Here is a 19470-nt window from a genome sequence, read left to right on the forward strand (position 1 = left end):
CTAGAAATACCAGCACCTCCTGTTCTTTATAGGAGTGAAACTTACATCCTTGAAGTCTGCTACCTGATCTATTCATAATTGTGAACAGTTCTATTTGATAAAAATTTTCAAAGCTAAAAATCAATATCTGGCCAAAATTAAAGACATGGCAGCTTCCAAAAGCATAATTCAAGTTTCATTTAATATTTAATGTTTTAGCTTCAAGTAACAGTGCCACTGTTGGTTTATAAAGTCATAAAGCTGGTAAGGTAACGTTTCATTTAAACTGGCTTAATTCCTGAAAGTGATAAGAATTTAGCAGATTAAAGCTACCAAATCTACAATTTCCTCAAATTTTGATGAATAATTATTAATTCCATAAATGAAAGTGCTGGCTTTCATCATTCCAACACAACATTTCTCCTCAAGGGAAGTCAGTTTCACATCCTGTCATATGGTGTTTAGCCCAGGCTAGTTAACACCATATGACAGGATATAAACACATAACATAGTATGACAGTACTATGAAACTCTCTTACACAACCTAGTTAGATTTGAAATAGAAACATGCCAGCAGAAGTTAGTATGGAGAAAGTCACAAAAATGACCATTCACTTCAATGCTCTAGTGGCTGTGGCGTACTTAGAGCAGTGCTTGGGTTGAGTACACAGTGGTTAAAGTCAAAGCCCTAGACCAAGAAAATGGTGAATTTAAACGTGGAAGATATAAACTAAACTCACAGTCATATTTAGAAGGCGCTTTTCAGCTTTAGTGCTAACTTCAAAAAAGAATCTGAACCACCAGGGAGATTCATACTTACCTGGTAAAGAAACTAAGTGGCCACGGGAGGTTTTATTCCAAAGATACAACCTCCTCACCTAATTAGGCTGAGGGATCCAATTATTATATGTGCTTTGAGTGGTAAGCTTTTTAAACACCCTTTGGTGAAGTCTTGGAAACCTTAAGGTGGGAGTAAAAGGAACATGCTGTGTTTATAGCCCTGCAGGTGAGCAGGCTGGGTCTTTTCCCCTTCCACAGCCACTCAGCACCATCCCAGTCAGCAGCTGCCAGGGAATGGGGCTGGGGAGCTGGGACAGGTTCTTTGAGCCTTCTTTTTTGCATATTACACAGTGCACTGGCTTGCCTTACAATCTAAAGGTTCACATATAGGGGACTGTGTTCTACACTGCTTCCTGAAATTTTGTGCAAAAGAACTTCAGAACTAATGAAGGTACCACTTTAGGAGGAACCGTTTTTATTTGACTTCTACCATACGTTGCCCAGCATTAGAAAAACTAAAAGACCTTTTTCTGAATATTTGTGCTCTCCGAACCAGCTGGAAAAGCAACCCTTCCACTTATAAGATATAATCCCAGATAGGAATACAGTATATGTTTAGGAAGGGGTAGCCCTCCCAGCCTGATTTTAAAAAGGCCTGAGTTAACGTTTCGAACATAAAAGGGGTGGTAAAAAAGAATGGGGTACACAGTCTGCCTTGAAAAGGGGACACTGATGAATAATCAAACACAAAGATTTTGGATATTACAATAAAAATTTCAGAACTTGCTGGTAAGAATAATTTGCTTTCACACACACAAGATATGAAATGCTTTTAAAAAGTCTGACACCAAATGTCCTTTACACTATACAGACCCATTTGCCACTTGAAATGACAAGAAGGAATCCTTTCCCTTAATCTTTTCAATCCCATGCAAACCATAATTGGGTACAAGGCACCAAATTTTATGAATCGTATAAAATTAGTTCACAAAGCTTTATCAGTAAGTAAAACAAACTCCATTTCTCCCTCCCTGCCCACCCACATCCCAACCCCCAACACCCAACCAAGTTTTCATTCTGTACTACTGTTGACCTCTCTTGTGTTTATGCTGGGACCTGGCTAGGGCCATGCTCCACTTCCAGCCAACCCACCTCATTAGTTCTTGCACTTTGATGGAACTGTAAGCATAGCCTGAGCAGGGAACTCATACAATCACTGACTCTAGAAGCCTTGCCTAAAAACAAAAATAAACTCTGCTATTGAGTCCATAGGACACATTAACACTTCTGTAGTTTCCAATTTTATTCATGACATTGTAAGAGACATCTGGAAATTCTTTACAGTGTGGCACTGCCCCCATCAGCCTGAGAGGGACTGGATGAAAGCAGGCAAGAGGTCTGCCCACCTTTAATTAAGAGCTTCAGTTCCTGGCCATTGAGGGCATTCCTAATCTTTTTTTTTTTTTTTTTTTTTTTTTAAAAAAAAAACAACACTAGCATGGATGCTGTCAGAGGCAACCACAAGTATGAGGGTCAAGCTAGACTGAGGTAAAATCCTTTTTGAGGGGCCAGGGTGCATTCATCTTGGCTGGCTACAGCAAAAAGTAAACACACCAGCCAACTACAAAGGGTTCCTAGAACGGGACTCCAACTACTTGTCTGGGAAAGAAGCAGGCTCGTAAGGTTCAGTTAGGAGATCTTGGGTTTGATTTGGCAGCATCTAGTCAACTTCTACCCGGTTCTTATTTTCTTCTCCTTACAATGTTTCGACTTAAAGTAAGATGCAACTAAGAAATTCATCTACTTCCAGTATGTAATAAATTAAAGGCAAAGGGGGACATTTCCCTCACAACAGCCACTGGCTTATGCAGCAGGAAACTCTTTTCTTTAATTAAAATCTCCATAAATACTAACTTATCAACAGCGTCTAGTGCTGCTGCCTCTGGGTACCTGAGGTGTCTCACTGCAGGGGCACCTTCAAGTGTGTGCAGCTCACTGAGGACTCTGGTATTGGTTTCTATTCCAACTCATTTTAAATGATTTTGTTAATTTGATACAATGTGTGCTCAGCTAAGTTAAGCACTTATTTTACAAAGTCCTTTGCTTAATAATCCTTAATACTTGGTATAAAACTATTTTTAAGAATTAAATTTGAAGATCTTTTAATTTTCTATTAGATGTTTGTTTTTCTTGTTTTCCCCTGGACAGCCTGAGGGATGAAGTAGATGCTCTATTAGTACTTTTCCATTTGTAAGTTCTCTTTTTCTAGAATAATAAATATAGCATTCAATGAAAGATGAGGCACAATTTATATTTTCCTTCCCTTTTTACTCTCCTTGGGTTTTTTTGAGTTAATGCGCTTTTCTCTTGCCACAAAAAGTCATCACCAATCATGCCAACTTAAAAATGTGGATCTAGGGGATACAGCCTCACGTCAGAGCCTCTGACAGCATGGGCAGCTGTGACACTTTAAAACAGTGTCCAGGTGAGGGTAAGCCCGGGCCAAGCTTGTACAAAGAAGCCTGCAGTAGACAATACAAACCAAATAGCATAAAAAATGCCATACGCTATCGCTTCCAAATAAAAGCTAAATATTACAGAAACCTCACAGTGTTGGAAAAAGCAAGTTTAATTTAAAATGTAGTCACTCCTCTTCCTTATCAGGGTGAGCCATTTTCTGTCTGATTTCCTCCAAGTCTCAGTGCTGTCTGGCAGGTCCTATGGGAGAATTCATCTCAAAAGAGGTCAACAGCAAATGCTACAGATCTGCTCGGGAAATGTGGTTCCTCAACATCGCTAAACCTTTGGCTCTCATTCTTCAGCCTTTCTTTTCCCAACTTCCCATCCCTCCCCAAACTCCCTTCACATCTATCCTCTTCAGGTGGCAACTGTACTTCTACCTGAATTGAAATGTTAGTATGACATACTCAGTCAAAAGATGAGCATTCAGAGTGACAGGCTGAGGCGGGCTGCAGCACTCCCACAGTGAGAGTTACGGTTTGCATTCACTTTTACTAGTGAGTCTAAGCGAAGGACTGAAAAGGGAAATTCAGTGGTGCCTGATAGGGCAGAGAGTTTCCATCTGGGCAGTTTCATGCCACTTAGAAACTGACCCAGTTTAAAAAAGAAAGATATATTTTACTAGCACTGGAGTTAAGGACAGGGCACTCTTGCTTTTTTCTCTGATGGATTGAGTGTGGGTGGGTAAAGAAACAGTAGGGATTAGCAGATTTTGGAGGGAACAGGCCAGGGCTGTCAACAATAAACTGTTCAGACATACAGGAGGATTCCTAAGCCTTTGAAAAGCAAAAGCTCCCACATCTTGTGAACAGGAAATAAGCTGCAGGTTAAAAAAAGCTGCATGCTGCACCAAGGTGAAGTGGGTGACAGGCATTTAGATAAGCCCTGGACCACTGGCTATCCCCCCACCCCCACCCCCTAACTGAGTTCTGAGAAGGCCTCAGACAACTGACCCAAAGACCAATTTAAACCAAACTATGTGCTTGCCCTAGACCTGAACCAGGGATTTGCTACAGAACTAGGTAGCCAGGAGTGCCCTTAGGCTCAGTGTACCACAAAGAACATGTCATGTACCAGTTTCTTGCTTCCCCATGTGAACTGCTCCTTCTTTAGAATGAAGGGATGTTCATGCCATCTCAGAAGATGTGGTATGATTACATGACAGCAGCAGCCAGGGAGAGTATGACACATGAAAACCTCCCATTTCACATGGAGAAATTTCCTCCATGCATCTCATTCCACTCTTCAACTGCTATCCCCTAAAAAAGGAAGTCTGCAGACTTTCAACCCTTGAGGGCTACTTCCTTTGTAGGAAAAAATCCTTAGACTTCACCTCCTGCCTTGGAACCAATCCTATCCAGCAAGCTGCCAGCCCAGGGCCCCTCCTTGCGTGCTCTGTCGAGGGCTGCTCACATCAGGAGGGTTCTTCTGGTGCTGCAAGGAGTCCTGATTAGCAGGGGAATCATGTAATAGCAAGAACATGGCTGGATATGACCAATTTACTCCCTCTTTCCTCCACCCAGATCCCTCTATATTCAGAAGCAACTGATGAAAGAGTCTTCGTAGAAGTTACTCCTTTTGATTTGTTTTAACGAAGGAGGGAATTTCTAAACCCATTTAAAAGAAAGTTGCTACAAATTTTATGATAGCACATGAGTCACCTGGCATCTTCTGCTCTAGACCCAGTGAGGCAAACCTAGTAATCTGTTCCTGCAGTAAACCTTATTTCCTATACGAGGAAAGATGTATAGAAACCAATAGTTTAAAAGCACGCCAGTCTTTTATACGTGCCTCCCATTCAGGGGAAGGTCCGTGGTCTGCCCTCATCGTTGTTGCTGGACTGCACCTGAGTTTGGAGTTGGGTTTCTGAGATTCTTGCATTGCCCTGAACTGTTCTTTGAGTGTAAAAAAGGATGTAGGCTTGAGTTTTGCACACTTCCTCGACACTGCATACATTCAGCTTTGAGTCATTGCAGTGGACCCAAAAACCTAGGAAACCAAATGAAAGAAAGAGAGAAAATGACTACCCAACTTACATTTCAGTCACCAGGCAAACGAGGAGATGAGGAAAGGGACAGAGGAGTTCTGAATAGATCCAACCCTTGATTGTTGGCGGAGGAAGAGAAAAGTAAATGAAACCAACAGACTTCCCTGAAACCACTGGTTTTAACCCCACAAGCCCCACCACAATACTGCTTGTAGTATCGACCGACTATAATTTTTGTCCTCATTTCATTTCATTCAGGCTTCTTCACTGCCCATTAGGGTTTTCTACAAAGACAGGAGATGGGGGGCTAAGAGATGGGAAGAGGAGGAGGAGGAGGAGAGGGGAAGTGTAAATAGAGAGAAGTGATAAAGGAAAACTTAGAAGGAATAAAAAGTTATTTTTTACAGGCTCACTCTGGCCACCCCAAGGGCTTAGGGGTTCAGGATGGGTACACCACTGAAAACACATCTGCAGTCCACCTGCCTCAGCGCAGTAGCTGGGAGGCTCTGCTCTGAGGGCAAGGACTGAAAGCTCCTTGGGAAGGGCCCTTGTAGTAAGTGCTCAGTAAGTGTCCTCAGCTTTATTATGAGCTGAGGCTAGTGAGATTCCATGAAGTTAGATAGGTCATATTGTCTCTGCAAAACCAAGAATGAAACTGAAGTCTACAGCAGAAGTATTAATAACAACAATAACCTCTAGCATTAACTGACCATTACATACTAGACACCGTGCTCAGCACTTTTACATGTTAGTTCCTGTCAATTCTTAGAACAATGAAATGTTGTTACTTAGTGATATATCTAAAATTTGAATCCATCTTTCGTAATTCCACTGGATTTTAATGTATGTAATATCCCCCTATAGATTAAATAAAAGGAATGAAATGTGGACAAACCAACCCTTTTTTGTGTCCCCCACCCCACAGAGTAAAGCGCACGCACCTCCCTCTGTGTTGTAGCAATAGGCTGTGTAGTGTCCTGAGCCAAACCCTTTCCCGTGATGCATGACCACTGCGGAGAGATCATAGGCAAAGGTCTCTTTGTCAAGAGAGGAGAGCATGTCCCTGCAGCAGTAAGGTTCCATGGTTAATACCTGGTCAAAGACGACATGGACCCCAATCTTCTCTCGGTGATTACGGCCAGACCACCTAGAACATGGATATAAACTTCTTACTAGTAAGAAATGGCATGTGTGATCAGAGGTAGAGGTAGGTAAAACAGGAACGGAGAAAATTTAACCTTCTGGATTTGGTTTTCTTTCACAAGACAGTGGTAATCAATGTTCACATATATTTCCTGTGAATACTGCATGTTCTCTGAAACTAGAAATCCCCGAACAAGCAGTTCAGGCAATACTCTTTTTGTACTTTACCTCCTGCCCTCCTTTTCACAGATTATCTCACACTTTATTCTGAAGATGAATCTATAAAAGCCCAAGCGAGGCTAGAAAACGTTCAAGCACAGACACCCAAGTGCAGACTAGCTGATTAAATAGGACCATGAGAGCAGAAGTCCAGTCCTGGCCCCCGACATCAGCTTGCTTCACTGGGCACGAACCATACACTCCATGGAAAGCGTGAGGCCTCTAGGGAACAGGCTTCTCCTCCCAACACCGAAGAAGACATTTGCCTTCGCCAAAGCCTTTGAAGTAGCTATTCCCACAGCTCACAGCCACCTGGGACGCCCCAGAGCAAGCTCACCTGAATCTTTTAAGGTGCAGCCGGAGGACCTGAGGTAGTCTGTAGATCATTAACTGCTTTCTAGCTTCACTCAGAACAAGGGGTTTTGGATTGGATTTTCGTCGTTTGCCTATATGGTTTGGGAAGGCATAAGACATAGATTGTGAGGAGACTCATTCTTTCTGAGCTATGGCAGAGACAGTGACTTGCCACTCGATATGCATTCTCCTTATTTCTCAGTATTAAACCTCAATTATATTTGGGGGAGCAATGTGACCCTCTCTAAGACTGCATTTCCCAGCCTCGCATGCCTGCATGGAGTGGCCATGGAAGTTCTGGTTGAGATGAAAGGAGTGATTGTGTGGCACTCTTGGGATGGCTGCTTAAAGAAGGCTGACTCAGTTGTAAGGTGCATCTTTTGTCCTTCCCACTGTCTGAAAGGAATCTCAGTTTCCTTTCCTGTGAAATGGGGGATAATGCATATATTTCAGGCTTAGGGAAAAGGTACGAGGACACAGAATTACTAAAGGACAGCGTGTTTAAACAGACTTTTTCCCCATGTGAATTGCTTGTGGCCTATACAAATATTTAGAAAAGAAACTTTGCTGGTTTTATATTTTTATTTTTATTTAAAAATATTTATTTATTTATTTGGCTGCACTGGGTCTTAGTTGTGGCATACATGTGGGATCTAGTTCCCTGACCAGGGATCGAACCTGGGCCCCCTGCATTGGGAGCATGGAGTCTTACCCACTGGACCACCAGGGAAGTCCCTGGTTTTATATTTTTATGCCATACCTATTTTCTGAAACATGTTTCTTGGTAACAGCACACTGCTAGACATGCAGGACAAGGCTGACAGGCTGGCCAAATACACCCAGTCCAAAGCAGAACCAGTGCTTGAGACTCCAATTTTGTTTCTAAAGATACTGAATTGTGGGTGAAACGCATTTCTAAATTACCACAAGTAAACAGTGGAAATGAAGTTCTCTTAATTTCCATCAGAAGCCTTCTCTATAACCATTTACTGATGACTGCTCTGTTATTATATTAATTAAATCGGTGAATGGATGGGAATATAAAATTAGTGGTCCACTGTGGTGCCTGCTAATTGTCTTTGAGCTGTTGAAATCATGGTCTCAGTGTCTGAAGAGCTTGGCATCTGATTTCGAAGTCCTGTCTGTACCACTCGTGAAAGGTAGCAAGTCACAGCCAGATGACATATCAAGGAGCTTTCTGTGACAATAGGATGTGTAGCTGTTGCTTCTCATAATAGACTGCAGCTTTTACTAGGCCTGGTAGTCATGATATGTGAGAGCATGAGCGGAAAGAGAATTCAAAGAGGGGCCTGGGCCTTATTTTCCATTCCTGTTCACCAGCAGATTTTTGAAAATTACTGCAGCTCTGCCTGGGAATCTTGGCAGTGACTGCTACTCTCAGCAGAGGGAGTAAGTGAGCTAAGATGAAGACAATAATAGAATATGGCTTTGTTTCCCTAAAATGAAATTCACAAAGAAAAAGATACTACTGATTCAGCTGAGATTGATCAGTTCTGTCTCCCATTTGATTAAGCTGGCCACACAGAAAGGTGGAAGACTGATAGGTTTGAAACTTTCACAAGCAACAGATCAATGCATCTCATCCCTTCACCATAGCTTTCCTTCCCTGCTATTTGAACCTGTCTATAGAAATACTGAAAAATGGGCACATATGGCAACCAGAAAAACAATCCTTTCTTGCAAAAATTAAAAAAAAAGTATTTCTTGCCTCATCTATCAAGTCCAAGAATGACAGAGTTAAGGCTGTTAACATCCTTCTGTTCCTTACAAGTATAAAGCTTTATGAATCACTATTTTAAAAAGAAAAAACAATGTTCTAATAAGATAATTTAAGTCACTGCCTTTATATCTCAATATGGAACAGGATAGGTGAGTTTATGGTTAACCAAATACAGCACTTCAAATTTTGTTTTAAAATGGCAAAATGATAGCAGGTATGACTTGATTTTTATCCTGATTCTTCACAGAGAACAGGTTTCCCACGATGTACTACTTAAAAAAACCATGTGCAGAAGTATTAAAAGGGCTACCGTAAAATTATTGTTCCCAAAACTTGTAGTCCAGACTACAGTATGGCTGCAAATTGATTTCAGATCTCTACACAATCCATTCATCTTAGTTTCCAAATCTCTATATGCCAAAAACCCAAACATCAGCTTCAAAGTATTTGCTCTCCATTTCCTCTGTACATGCTGGGTTAGCAAAAGCAGTAAGTGTTAGTGTGGTAAGACATGGGGGTGGGGATGGGGGGTGCATAAGATACTCACAGAGCCATATGGAAAAAATTCCACTTTACAATTAAAGCCATGACAGAGAAATACTTCCTTATGACCCTTCTGAGATGTGAACCTTTCAGGCATGTGAAAATAACTATGAAGCTGCCATACAGCAATGCACCATACAACTTCCTTTCTTGGTTTCATTGTACTTTAAATCTACAAATTCAGGACAAAAGCACACTTTTCTGATACCATAGCCCTCCTGAACTTTAAATAAGAACTGTCAGACTCTGTATTCATGAATTTAAGCAGGACCCCTGTACACTATGAAGCTAAGTACTCACATTCTTGGAGTCCCCATTTCAGGATCCATACTTTCAAATGCCTCCCAAGATAACTAATGTCAATCACAGCAGGAGTCAAAGGAGGCCCAACTCCTAGGTTTTGTTTTGCTTTTTAACATATAATGTCCATATGCTTGTTTTCAGGAAAATAGGAGAAAAAAAATCTTTAAAAGATGCTTTAAAACCACTCAATATTACAGTGTTACTTTTGACTAAAGTGGCAAATGAAACACCTTAAACTGATATTCCAGTTACACACACCTACCCCTCCCCCCAGCACTCACTGTTACATTGGTCACAAGCGTAGATTCTCCCTTCCAGGGCCTCTGTCTCTGTGAACTTGGCCAGCATCTCAGTGAGCAGGCACTGAGTCTGATTCAAAGGGATAAACCCCTTTTCTATGCAGTGATAGCGTTCAGGGAATTCCAGGGACAGATCCCAAAAGGGCTCGATGGTATTGGATTTGTAATTGCATGATACACATGTGACCTAGAATGAAAAGATTGGTTTACAGGTTATATAACTTCCATGCTTCCCACATACATTTTTGCTAGCACATAACAACCAAAACTAAGCGTATAGTTTTCCAAAAACATTTAACTGCAATATTAAAATAATAAACATAACTTGAAGAGAATTAGAGCGTATTACTTCTGGTATGTATCTCTAACCATGACGCTAGCTGGAACTGGAAAACCACACAGCACAGTTATTACTACCTACCCCTTTCTCTCTTCTCTCATAAAGCATGCTTTGCCATTCAATGCTGCAGTATTACAGATGGAAGTTACCGTGGAGTCAAGGCATCATCAATCTGAGATGGAGAATTTGCAGATTCCTGTCTGCTTCTCTCATCCTCATACTCTTGTTCTCTCCAGACTTTGCTCCTTCCATCCAGTCCAACTTGCCTCTCTTTTTGCCCTTGTTTCTTGCAGCATCCCTACACTGATCCCTGTGTTCCAAGAGCCTCAAAGTACCTTGTGATTAGACCTCTCCCCCCGCTGTAACCTTCCCAGATGCACCTTTCTTCCTACAGACCCTCAGGGGGGTAGAGGAAATGCCGAGAAACACTCCCCTTTCACATGCTGAAAAACAAAAGCCTAAATAAACTTCCTCTTCCCATCCTACTCATCATTCTTTTAAAACCCTAAATACCAGGACACAAAACCTCAGTAGCATAGTGTAGAGGTTTTACCTGAATTTCTCTTTTTTTTTTTTTTTTTAATGTGTGTTTTTATTTATTTATGGCTGTGTTGGGTCTTTGTTTCTGTGCGAGGGCTTTCTCTAGTTGTGGCAAGTGGGGGCCACTCTTCATCACAGTGTGCGGGCCTCTCACTATCGCGGCCTCTCTTGTTGCGGAGCACAAGCTCCAGACGCGCAGGCTCAGTAATTGTGGCTCACGGGCCCAGTTGCTCCGCGGCATGTGGGATCTTCCCAGACCAGGGCTCGAACCCGTGTCCCCTGCATTGGCAGGCAGACTCTCAACCGCTGTGCCACCAGGGAAGCCACCTGAATCTCTTTAACTTGCCCACCTCTTTGCCTCTACAGATTCTTTCTGCATATTCTCACAAAGCCTTATCTATGAGTCTTCACTCATGTCCTTAGATGGCTAAGGAAATGAAAGGTAATGGGGAACAGGAGGGAGACTTGCTTACCCTTTGGCATCCTCCTAGCCACCTCCCTCCCTTGTATGTAAAGAATGCCTTGGAAAGTAGAGTGCTCTTTCAAACAACTATGGAACCAAGGTTATAGGCAAACTCTTCAATTTCCTAAAACTGATCAAAGGATGGCACGTCAACAATGGGTACTTGATTAGAACAATGGGAATATTATATTACTCGTATCATCATTAAAGATTAAAGACATTTACTGAAAGTGAAATGATATGGCAAGTTAAACTAAAAATCTGCCTGTTAAGACAGGAGGCAAATTCACCAACAAGGCCGTCGCACAGTACAGTAAAAGGTACAGTGGCTGCCCTCAGCTATGCATAGTTATGGCAAATGTCGGCTACCCTAGTTAGGCCAACAGCCTGGGGGAGTGATACGCACGGGAAGCCTAACTACTACACCAGCCCCGCTCCAGTGTGGTGGGCAGCTGGGGGTGGGCTGGGCACACACCTACCTGGCTGAGTAGCTGCCCGTGAAATATGGTGTTCACCACCTTTAAGACCTGTTTGGTAAGCTTCCTCTGGGAGAAGGGGATGAGGATCCGGCGCTTGGTGCCCTCGGACTCGAGTTCCTGCTGCACTTTGTGCAACAACTCGCAGAGAAACTCCTGCGCGTCCTGCTGGTCGTAGCCGCGGAAGGCGGGGATCAGGCTCCACACCGAGTGAAGCATGGCGAAGGGCGACACCAGGGCCCACCTCCCGGACCACATGACGCGGAAGAGGGTGTGCAGTTCGTGGCAGAGGGAGATGTGCTTCGAGCTGGGCTCCTTGTTCTGGATGAGTTCTAGGCTCCTGCTGAGGGAGGCCCCGCCATTCAAGCAGAGGCCCTCGAGCTCGCAGGCCTCGGCCCCGTGGCTCCTGGGCGACAGTTCGGTGGCCGAGCTGCCGGCCGGCCTGCCCGCGAGCGGGGCCTTGCCGTTGGCGGCCCTGGGAAACAGCTGCTCCGTCTTGGACGGGTCGAGGTTCAGGAAGCACTCACGGAACTTGCGCAGGTGGCTGAGCACCTGGAGGATGGAGTTCATGTAGCAGGTGTTGCCCAGGTTGCGCAGGCCCGTGACGCCCGGCGCCATGGCGGGCACGCGGCGCGGCGCGGGGCGGGACCCAGCGGGCGCGCGCGGCGCGGCGGCGCGGGGCGCGTGCAGCAGCAGGCGCGCGCTCTTGCGCGGAGGGGAACTGGCCAGCTCCTCCAGCAACCGCCGCTTCACCTCGCGCCGCCGCTGCCGCGCTGCCTCCTTCTTGCGCTCCAGCGCCTCCTGCCGCCGCCGCTGCTCCAGCTTGGCCTGGCCCCGCGAGGTCTTCTCGAACCAGAGCCGCAGCGTCCGGGCCAGCAGGCGCTGGCGCCGATACCACAGAGCCGTGAGCATCTGCGGCTGTCCCTGAGGAGCGCGCTGCGGCGGGATGGCGTCCTCGCCCGAGGCCATGGACCGCAGCGTCCGCCCGCGCCTCAGCGGCGGGTCCTGCGTCTGGCCCCTGACCGCCAAGAGGGAGCTTCTCAGCAGCTTGAGGTCCCCTTCCGGGTTGTCGTTGAGCACGTAGTCCTTGCACAGGTAGCAGAACACGTAGAGATCCCGGACCTCCATGGCTAGCGGGTGTCCAGTCTTTTCGAAGTGTTTGAGGGCGTGATCTTCGATGTAGCGGCCGCAGGCCACGTGCGAGCACTTGAGACAAGCCCACACGGACTCGGTGGTGGCGCACTCCCGGCAGCACCACTTCTGTGGGTTCAGGATGGAGTGGTCCTGGGCTAGCCGCAACCGCCCTACATGTTTGCATCTATCCATGTCTTATGGAAGTCTTCACTCTTTCAACCTGTCACGATTAGGGCCCTCGAAGAGAGAGAGAGAGAGAAAGAGAAAGCTTTCAGCAAAATATTTTCCTAGAAAAAGGCTTGCAACCGGCATTTTCCACTCAATATTCATTAGTTTTCAATTCAAAACTGGTTCTTTTGGAAGGAAGTTTAAAAAAAGAAAAAGAAAAGCAATTTTGGCATAGACTGGGTATAACAGAAAGACAGTTAAGTTCCTTAAAAAGACAGAATCATAAAATACTAAACGACAGACCTTAGCCCTAATGTGTAAGTTTACATTTTCCAAGGCTGTTTTAATTCTTGAATATCAGCTAATTTTTACGTAAGGCTGATTTGGAAATGTCATTACCCTTATTTCACATTGCACCCAACTGGCCACCAGGGGAAAGAAACTTGTATTCTGAACCATCTCTGAATTGATGATGTCCTGGAAGTGAAAGCCTCTCTGTCTCATACTGACAAGATCCTGGCTGCATGCAAAAAGGGACAGGGCAGAGGAAAGGAGAGGAGAGACATAGACAGCGTTTCACATACCAGTAGGAGAGATGAAGACTCTCAAATAATTGCTACTCTCAAGTAGCAATCTCAGGTCGGTTTCACTGTATTTCAAAGTAGAGATAAGAAGATAGGGTAAAAAAGATAAATGGTAAGAAAGAGAAAGTCCTCTGCAGTACAAAGTATCATTTTTATTTTCTTGAGTCCAGAGATCCGGCTAAGTAGGTAGATTGAGCCTCAATCTAACATTTTGTCTTCTGTGGTCTGAATGTTTGCACCCCATTCATATGCTAAAATCTTAACCCTGAAAGGTGATGGTATTAGGAGGTAGGGCCTTTGGGAGGTGCTTAGGTCAAGAATGGCTTGACCCTCATGGGATGAGCCTTCAAGAATGGGATTAGTGCCTTTATAAAAGAGCTCCCTCACCCCTTCCTCCATGTGAGGACACCGTGAAAAGCCAGCCATATGGCTATGAACCAGTTAGTCCTTACCAGATACGGAATCTGGTGCCATGATCTTGGACTTCCCAGCCTCCAGAACTGTGAGAAATAAATGTTTGTTATTCATAAGCCACCTAGTCTATGATATTTTTGTTACAGCAATCCTGAGGGACTAAGCCAAAGTGTCTTTTTGAAAAGAACATTTACGTCTTGTAGAAAGGATGGGAAAACGTTTACCTTCCTTACTGAAAGAATAGTTAAGTACAGAACTAGACAAATCTGACTCGTAGGACAAGAGGTGTAGTGGCTACTGGTATTACAGTATTTAACCAAACTACCGAGACAAAAGGAAAAAAAAGCAAACCTTCTGGATGATATATGTAAAAATGCTTTTTATTTTTAAAAACATTGGTAACATACTGAGCTTTTTTTTTTTTTTTTTTTGTCTTTCTAACATTGCTTCTTCAACATTGTTCATCAGAGAAGCCGAATAAGCAATATTTCCAAGGGAAAGAGGCTATTTTAAAAGAAAACCTTTTATTCTTTGGAAACTTGACTATTTTCCCCCCCAATACCAGCATTTAAATTCCCTAAAGGCAGATCCTCTTATAAACGGGATTTCCTTCACCCCATTTCTTGCCCACTTTCATTTCTGTGAGCAAATACAGTTCTATGACTATGGGGTCACCCAGAGAAGTTCTAAATCCAAAGCACTCTGAGTAGTTCCTTTAGTTGGTTTTCCAGATGCCTTTTTTGGCTTGGCCCTATTGCTAAAACCCACAAATATACCACAGGACCAAACCAGAGATCCTTCCCATTTTTAAATTGCCCATTCCAGTGGTCAGAGGCCATGTCCCTATATAAGAAATCCTTAAATCATACAAAGGAAAGTAACCTAGATTATCTTCCATCAAGTCAGATCATGCTTTTCCTTTGAGTACTGTCAGGATTTAGTTTCTACTATATTATTTTTCTAATTATTGACTTGTTGCTAAGCGCCCTTTAAGTCATTTCTGTGGATGTATTTCTCCATTTCCTAACCCTTCAGAGAGGAGATCATGTGTTATATTTCTTTCTTTCCTTCTTTTTTGGCCGCACTGTGCAGCTTGCGGGATCTTAGTTCCCTGACCAGGGATCGAACCCGGGCCCACAGCAGTGAAACCACTGTGTCCTAACCACTGGACCGCCAGGGAATTCCCTATTCTTCTTTTTAAAAAAGAAAATTTTCTTTATAATTCTTTATAATTTCAAGACTTGTGGGTGCTCAACTCTTGAGTAGTCAAAGGTGTTCTGTCAGAATTACCTCTCCACACAGACCAGAACAGTATTGACATAACCATTTCTGTTTACTTTTTGTAGGGCATAGCCAAATTAAAAAAGACATACATTTAAAAGATAAAATGGTAAATAAATGAATTGTCTTTTTGCTACTTATTACCAATCAAGAATTTAAGTTGGATACACATGATGCTTACAACCAATTACTGGGGACACAAAAGAAAGTAATAAAAGAATGAAAAGGGGAAAAAAAAAATCAAAAGACTGGCAATTCCCAAGTTTGTCACTAACTTCATATTTTTCAAAATGTAGTCTCTGAACCACCTACCAGCATCAGAATTCCTTAGGATACTTGTCGTATGTACAGATTTCTGGTCATGACTCCAAATGTGATGAATCAGATTTTGGGAGAGGGGTCTAAAATCTCCATTTTAAACAAGCTCTACAGATGATTCATTTGTACATTAAATCCTTAGAACCACTGTACTAATTATATAGGGATGAAGAACTCCTCATAGAAATCGAAGAAATCAAAGAATCAATCAAAAATTTTATTTCTCAAGATCTTTCACTTAGACATTGTTCAATAGAACTTTCTGCAACGATGGAAATATTCTTTATCTGCGTTGTCCAATACTGTACTAACTAGCCACATGTGCCTCCTGAGTACTTGAAATGTGGCTAGTGAAACTGAGGGACTGACTTTTAATTTTAAATAATTTAAATTTAAATAGCCACATGTGACTGGTGGCTGCAGTATTAGATAGCACAGATTTAAATACACCAGGACAGGGGCTTCCCTCGTGGCGCAGTGGTTGAGAATCTGCCTGCCAATGAAGGGGACACGGGTTCGAACCCTGGTCTGGGAAGATCCCACATGCCGCGGAGCAACTAGGCCCGTGAGCCACAATTACTGAGCCTGTGCGTCTGGAGCCTGTGCTCCGCAACAAGAGAGGCCGCGATAGTGAGGGGCCCGCACACCGTTATGAAGAGTGGCCCCCACTTGCCGCAACTAGAGAAAGCCCTCGCACAGAAACGAAGACCCAACACAGCCATAAATAAATAAATAAATAAAATAAATAAACCCAAAGTTTTAAAAAAAAACCTGTCATCTTTAAAAAAAAAAAAAATACACCAGGACATACTATCTTTAGCTCACTTGGGTTTTCTTTTTGTTTTCTTCCCTTTGGAAGATTCAATACTCACTGAATCATGTCTGAATAGCCTCTTCTAACTCAAAACCTGACAAATCCCCATTTTAGCCAAAAGGAACCTTGATGTGTCTTCAGAAATTTAATTGCTATTGAGATCTTATCACATGAAACATAGCACAGCTTCAAATCCTACAAAGAGAGAATATTTCTATTAACAGGAATACAGCAACACAACACCCAGGACACCGATACCTTATGAAATCAACTTCTGTGCTAGAAAAAACATGCTGGAACAACCAAAAGCCAAAATAGAAAAACACTAAAAAACCATTCCACACCCTCTTCATGGAATGCTGTCAAATGGAAAGGGCACTCTGGAAATTCTTTCTTTCAATTTCATTTGCTGATCTAAATCTGCTGATCACGCACATCCTTTCCTGCACAGCCTTTTTCCCATTACAGATTTGTCGTGGCAACTCACTAACCTGCCATATGGCAGAGTAAATCCATTCAGGAAAACACAGGGCTACTCTGCACCTCACTACACTGATTTAACCTAGGCAGACTAGCTTCTCTAGAGGAAAAACATAGCTGATCATGAAATGGAAATCACTCAAAAGTGACACAAAAGTCAACGCACACAATAGAGAATAAAGAGAATACAATCTTGAGTGTACTCAGTTCAAGAAAGACCATGTATTTCACTCACCCCTCACACATCCTCTGACCACTTTATTTAAGAACAAGGCCTAACACTCACAGGCACAAAGAAGAAATCTATTTTACATTTTTCTGACATGGACCCCTTTTCCTTCATAATTGCTAAAGGTCATAAAAGTCCTAACACTTCCACTTAAAACATATATCATCCAGTGTGACAGGCACCCAGTATCCAAAAGAGAGAAACTTGCAGTGTAACTGGGAATGAACATGATGTGCCTAAATAGCTCTCCATCGTTAAGTAGATCAGTAACTGTAAATAAATGTCCTGCTCACCCTGGATCAATCTGCATACAGGGAAAGCAAACCTAACAAAATATCAGTGTTTGCTTCTTTAAGTAGTGTAGTTTTATTTTAAAAATCTGAATCAACTTGAGCTAAAAACCATAATTAATATTTAAAAGGATTCTACTATAGTTAATATCACCAAATAGTAAAAGAAGGTAATGGAATCTGTTCAATGTTTGCCTTTTGTTCTGATGAGAAACTTCTAGATTTATCACATCATTTTTTAAAGGTCTCTGTATGAGAGAGATGACTGAGCATTATAAAATCTTTCAAAAACCTATAGCTTGAAAACATGATTCATCTTTTAATTGGACTATTCCAATTATTCTCAAATAGCAGATTTCTTAGCTGATCCGAAATGGATAACAGCATCACCGGAAATAAAATTTCTGGGGAGAAATTCAACAAAAACAAAATAGGAAAAATTTAAGAGAATCTACTTTAGGGAGATTTGCATTTCTTCTCTCTCATCGTATTGATTTCTTCTCAGTTCTTGACTAAGGATAGTGGAAAAATCCTGCCTGATCTTGGTGAGACCAAGCGGCATAAATTCCAGCTTCAGAGAGAGTAGACACTATGGTAACATGCTGACAGCCTTCATTTACATAAAAGAATACTAATTACGTGGTATCATCAACATCTGCGATTCTGCTCACCGCCATATGCGACAGAGCAGGGTATTTTAACCCTTCAACCTGCTACACGTACCCTACACGTACCCTACATTACATGTCCCACAAAACCTGCAAAGGGTGCTTAAAGACACAATGAACACATTTTTACAAATAACAAGTGTTGAAAATGAATTTTATTTTCAGCTAACAGTTTATTTCTAAGAGATATGGGAAAATATAATTTAGTATCAATATCCAATTAAGAAAAACATTTTTTAAAACAAGGTAGAAATCACATTAAGATACAGTTAATAACCCAAAAGGGAAGAATGCTACATTTTAGAGTATTATATAGGGCTTTAAAAGGCTGTATTTTAAGTACAATGAAACTAGCCTTTTGAATTTTTGCATTATGGCTAAAATAAAAACAAAACAAAGAAACAGATACAAAATAACAAAAACAAAAACTAGGGGCAGAGACTGAGAAGGGTGAGGCTAGCCCTTGACTAAGGGCAGTGTGTAGGGGGGAGCACGCGGCGGGGTGGCGGGGGGGGGGGAAGATGGCTGAAGGGGTGGAGGGTCCTCACAGCTGCTGCACTTTCCCTTGTTCCCCTTCGTTTCCATTCTCCCTGAATGTGGGGGTGGGTGGGTGGATGGGTGACAGATAACCTGTAGGTCAGAGCATCCATCCCTCAGAGACTCCTGCAGAGGCTGAATTCTCTGGGACGAGGTTGGAAGCTCTAACCAAATGTGTTCTTGAGCTCTTAAACCCGAGAGCGGAACGGCCACTTAAGCAGCGGCTCTTGGCCACAGGCGATGGTACGCTGATGCGCTGGGTGCGCCGGAGCCTTCCGAGGTTGGCCATCACTCGTCAGTAATCAAGCGCTGATGTTCGAGAATGAGCCTGTTTAATCACGAGTTACAGATTTAAGGTTATGTCTGCACAATAATGTCTCTCTCACTTGCATTAGGATCTGCTTTCCTCAGTGAGAAAGCAGTAGAGTTCATCTAGAGAGCCAGCCATCACACAACCCTGATTGCCACAGCGCAGGGAGATGACAAAGACAGAACGACCAGCACAGTACAGATGCTTTGCTCTGTGCCAAATACCAACTTATCTAACTGTATTAAGAGCCAGAATTGGGTGTAAGCCCTCTGTACCTTCAGTCTCTGCTCTCTTTTGTTTGCCTCCTTCCTCTCCAGCTGCAACATGCCCAAGTCTCTCCTGTCTAAAAAACAACGCAAACCCAACTTTGCCCTGCCTCTAGACTATCCTTGACACTACTTTTAGGCTCTTTCTCCTTCTGCCTACTTTATTTCTGGCAAGAATAATGTGCAGCTTCATCTTTCTCACAACTCACTCCTTCGCACCTTCATTTCATAGCAACTGTTTTCTCAAAGGTCTCTGCAATTTCCTCAGAGCTGAGTTCATCAGCCCTTTC

At 42.9% G+C, this 19470-nt stretch overlaps 2 protein-coding genes and 1 non-coding gene across 5 annotated transcripts in view; all 3 read right to left on the reverse strand.

The window, feature by feature from the left end:
* Positions 1 to 1818: 1818 nt before the first annotated feature.
* Positions 1819 to 13013, reverse strand: USP49 (ubiquitin specific peptidase 49). Its single transcript, XM_028162761.2, has 5 exons — positions 11691 to 13013; positions 9851 to 10055; positions 6966 to 7074; positions 6208 to 6413; positions 1819 to 5268 (listed from the first exon to the last, which is right to left on the reverse strand). The coding sequence occupies exons 1-5, from the start codon at positions 13011 to 13013 to the stop codon at positions 5078 to 5080; spliced, it is 2034 nt and encodes a 677-aa protein (XP_028018562.2). The 3' UTR covers positions 1819 to 5077.
* Positions 7640 to 7712, reverse strand: TRNAW-CCA (transfer RNA tryptophan (anticodon CCA)). The gene has a single exon. It is a non-coding gene; the product is annotated as a tRNA-Trp (tRNA).
* The window catches only part of MED20 (mediator complex subunit 20), a 74119-nt gene continuing 67644 nt past the window's right edge, over positions 12996 to 19470 (reverse strand). Inside the window, exon 6 of one of the 3 annotated variants that reach the window (XM_057555159.1) lies at positions 12996 to 13058. The gene's annotated coding sequence lies outside the window, so the exon portion shown is untranslated. Of the gene's footprint in view, positions 13059 to 18752; positions 18933 to 19470 lie in introns of those variants that run through there. The other 2 variants (XM_057555158.1, XR_009009553.1) reach the window with 2 other exon arrangements.

Source organism: Balaenoptera acutorostrata, chromosome 10 (assembly GCF_949987535.1).
Source record: "Balaenoptera acutorostrata chromosome 10, mBalAcu1.1, whole genome shotgun sequence".
NCBI lineage: Eukaryota > Metazoa > Chordata > Mammalia > Artiodactyla > Balaenopteridae > Balaenoptera > Balaenoptera acutorostrata.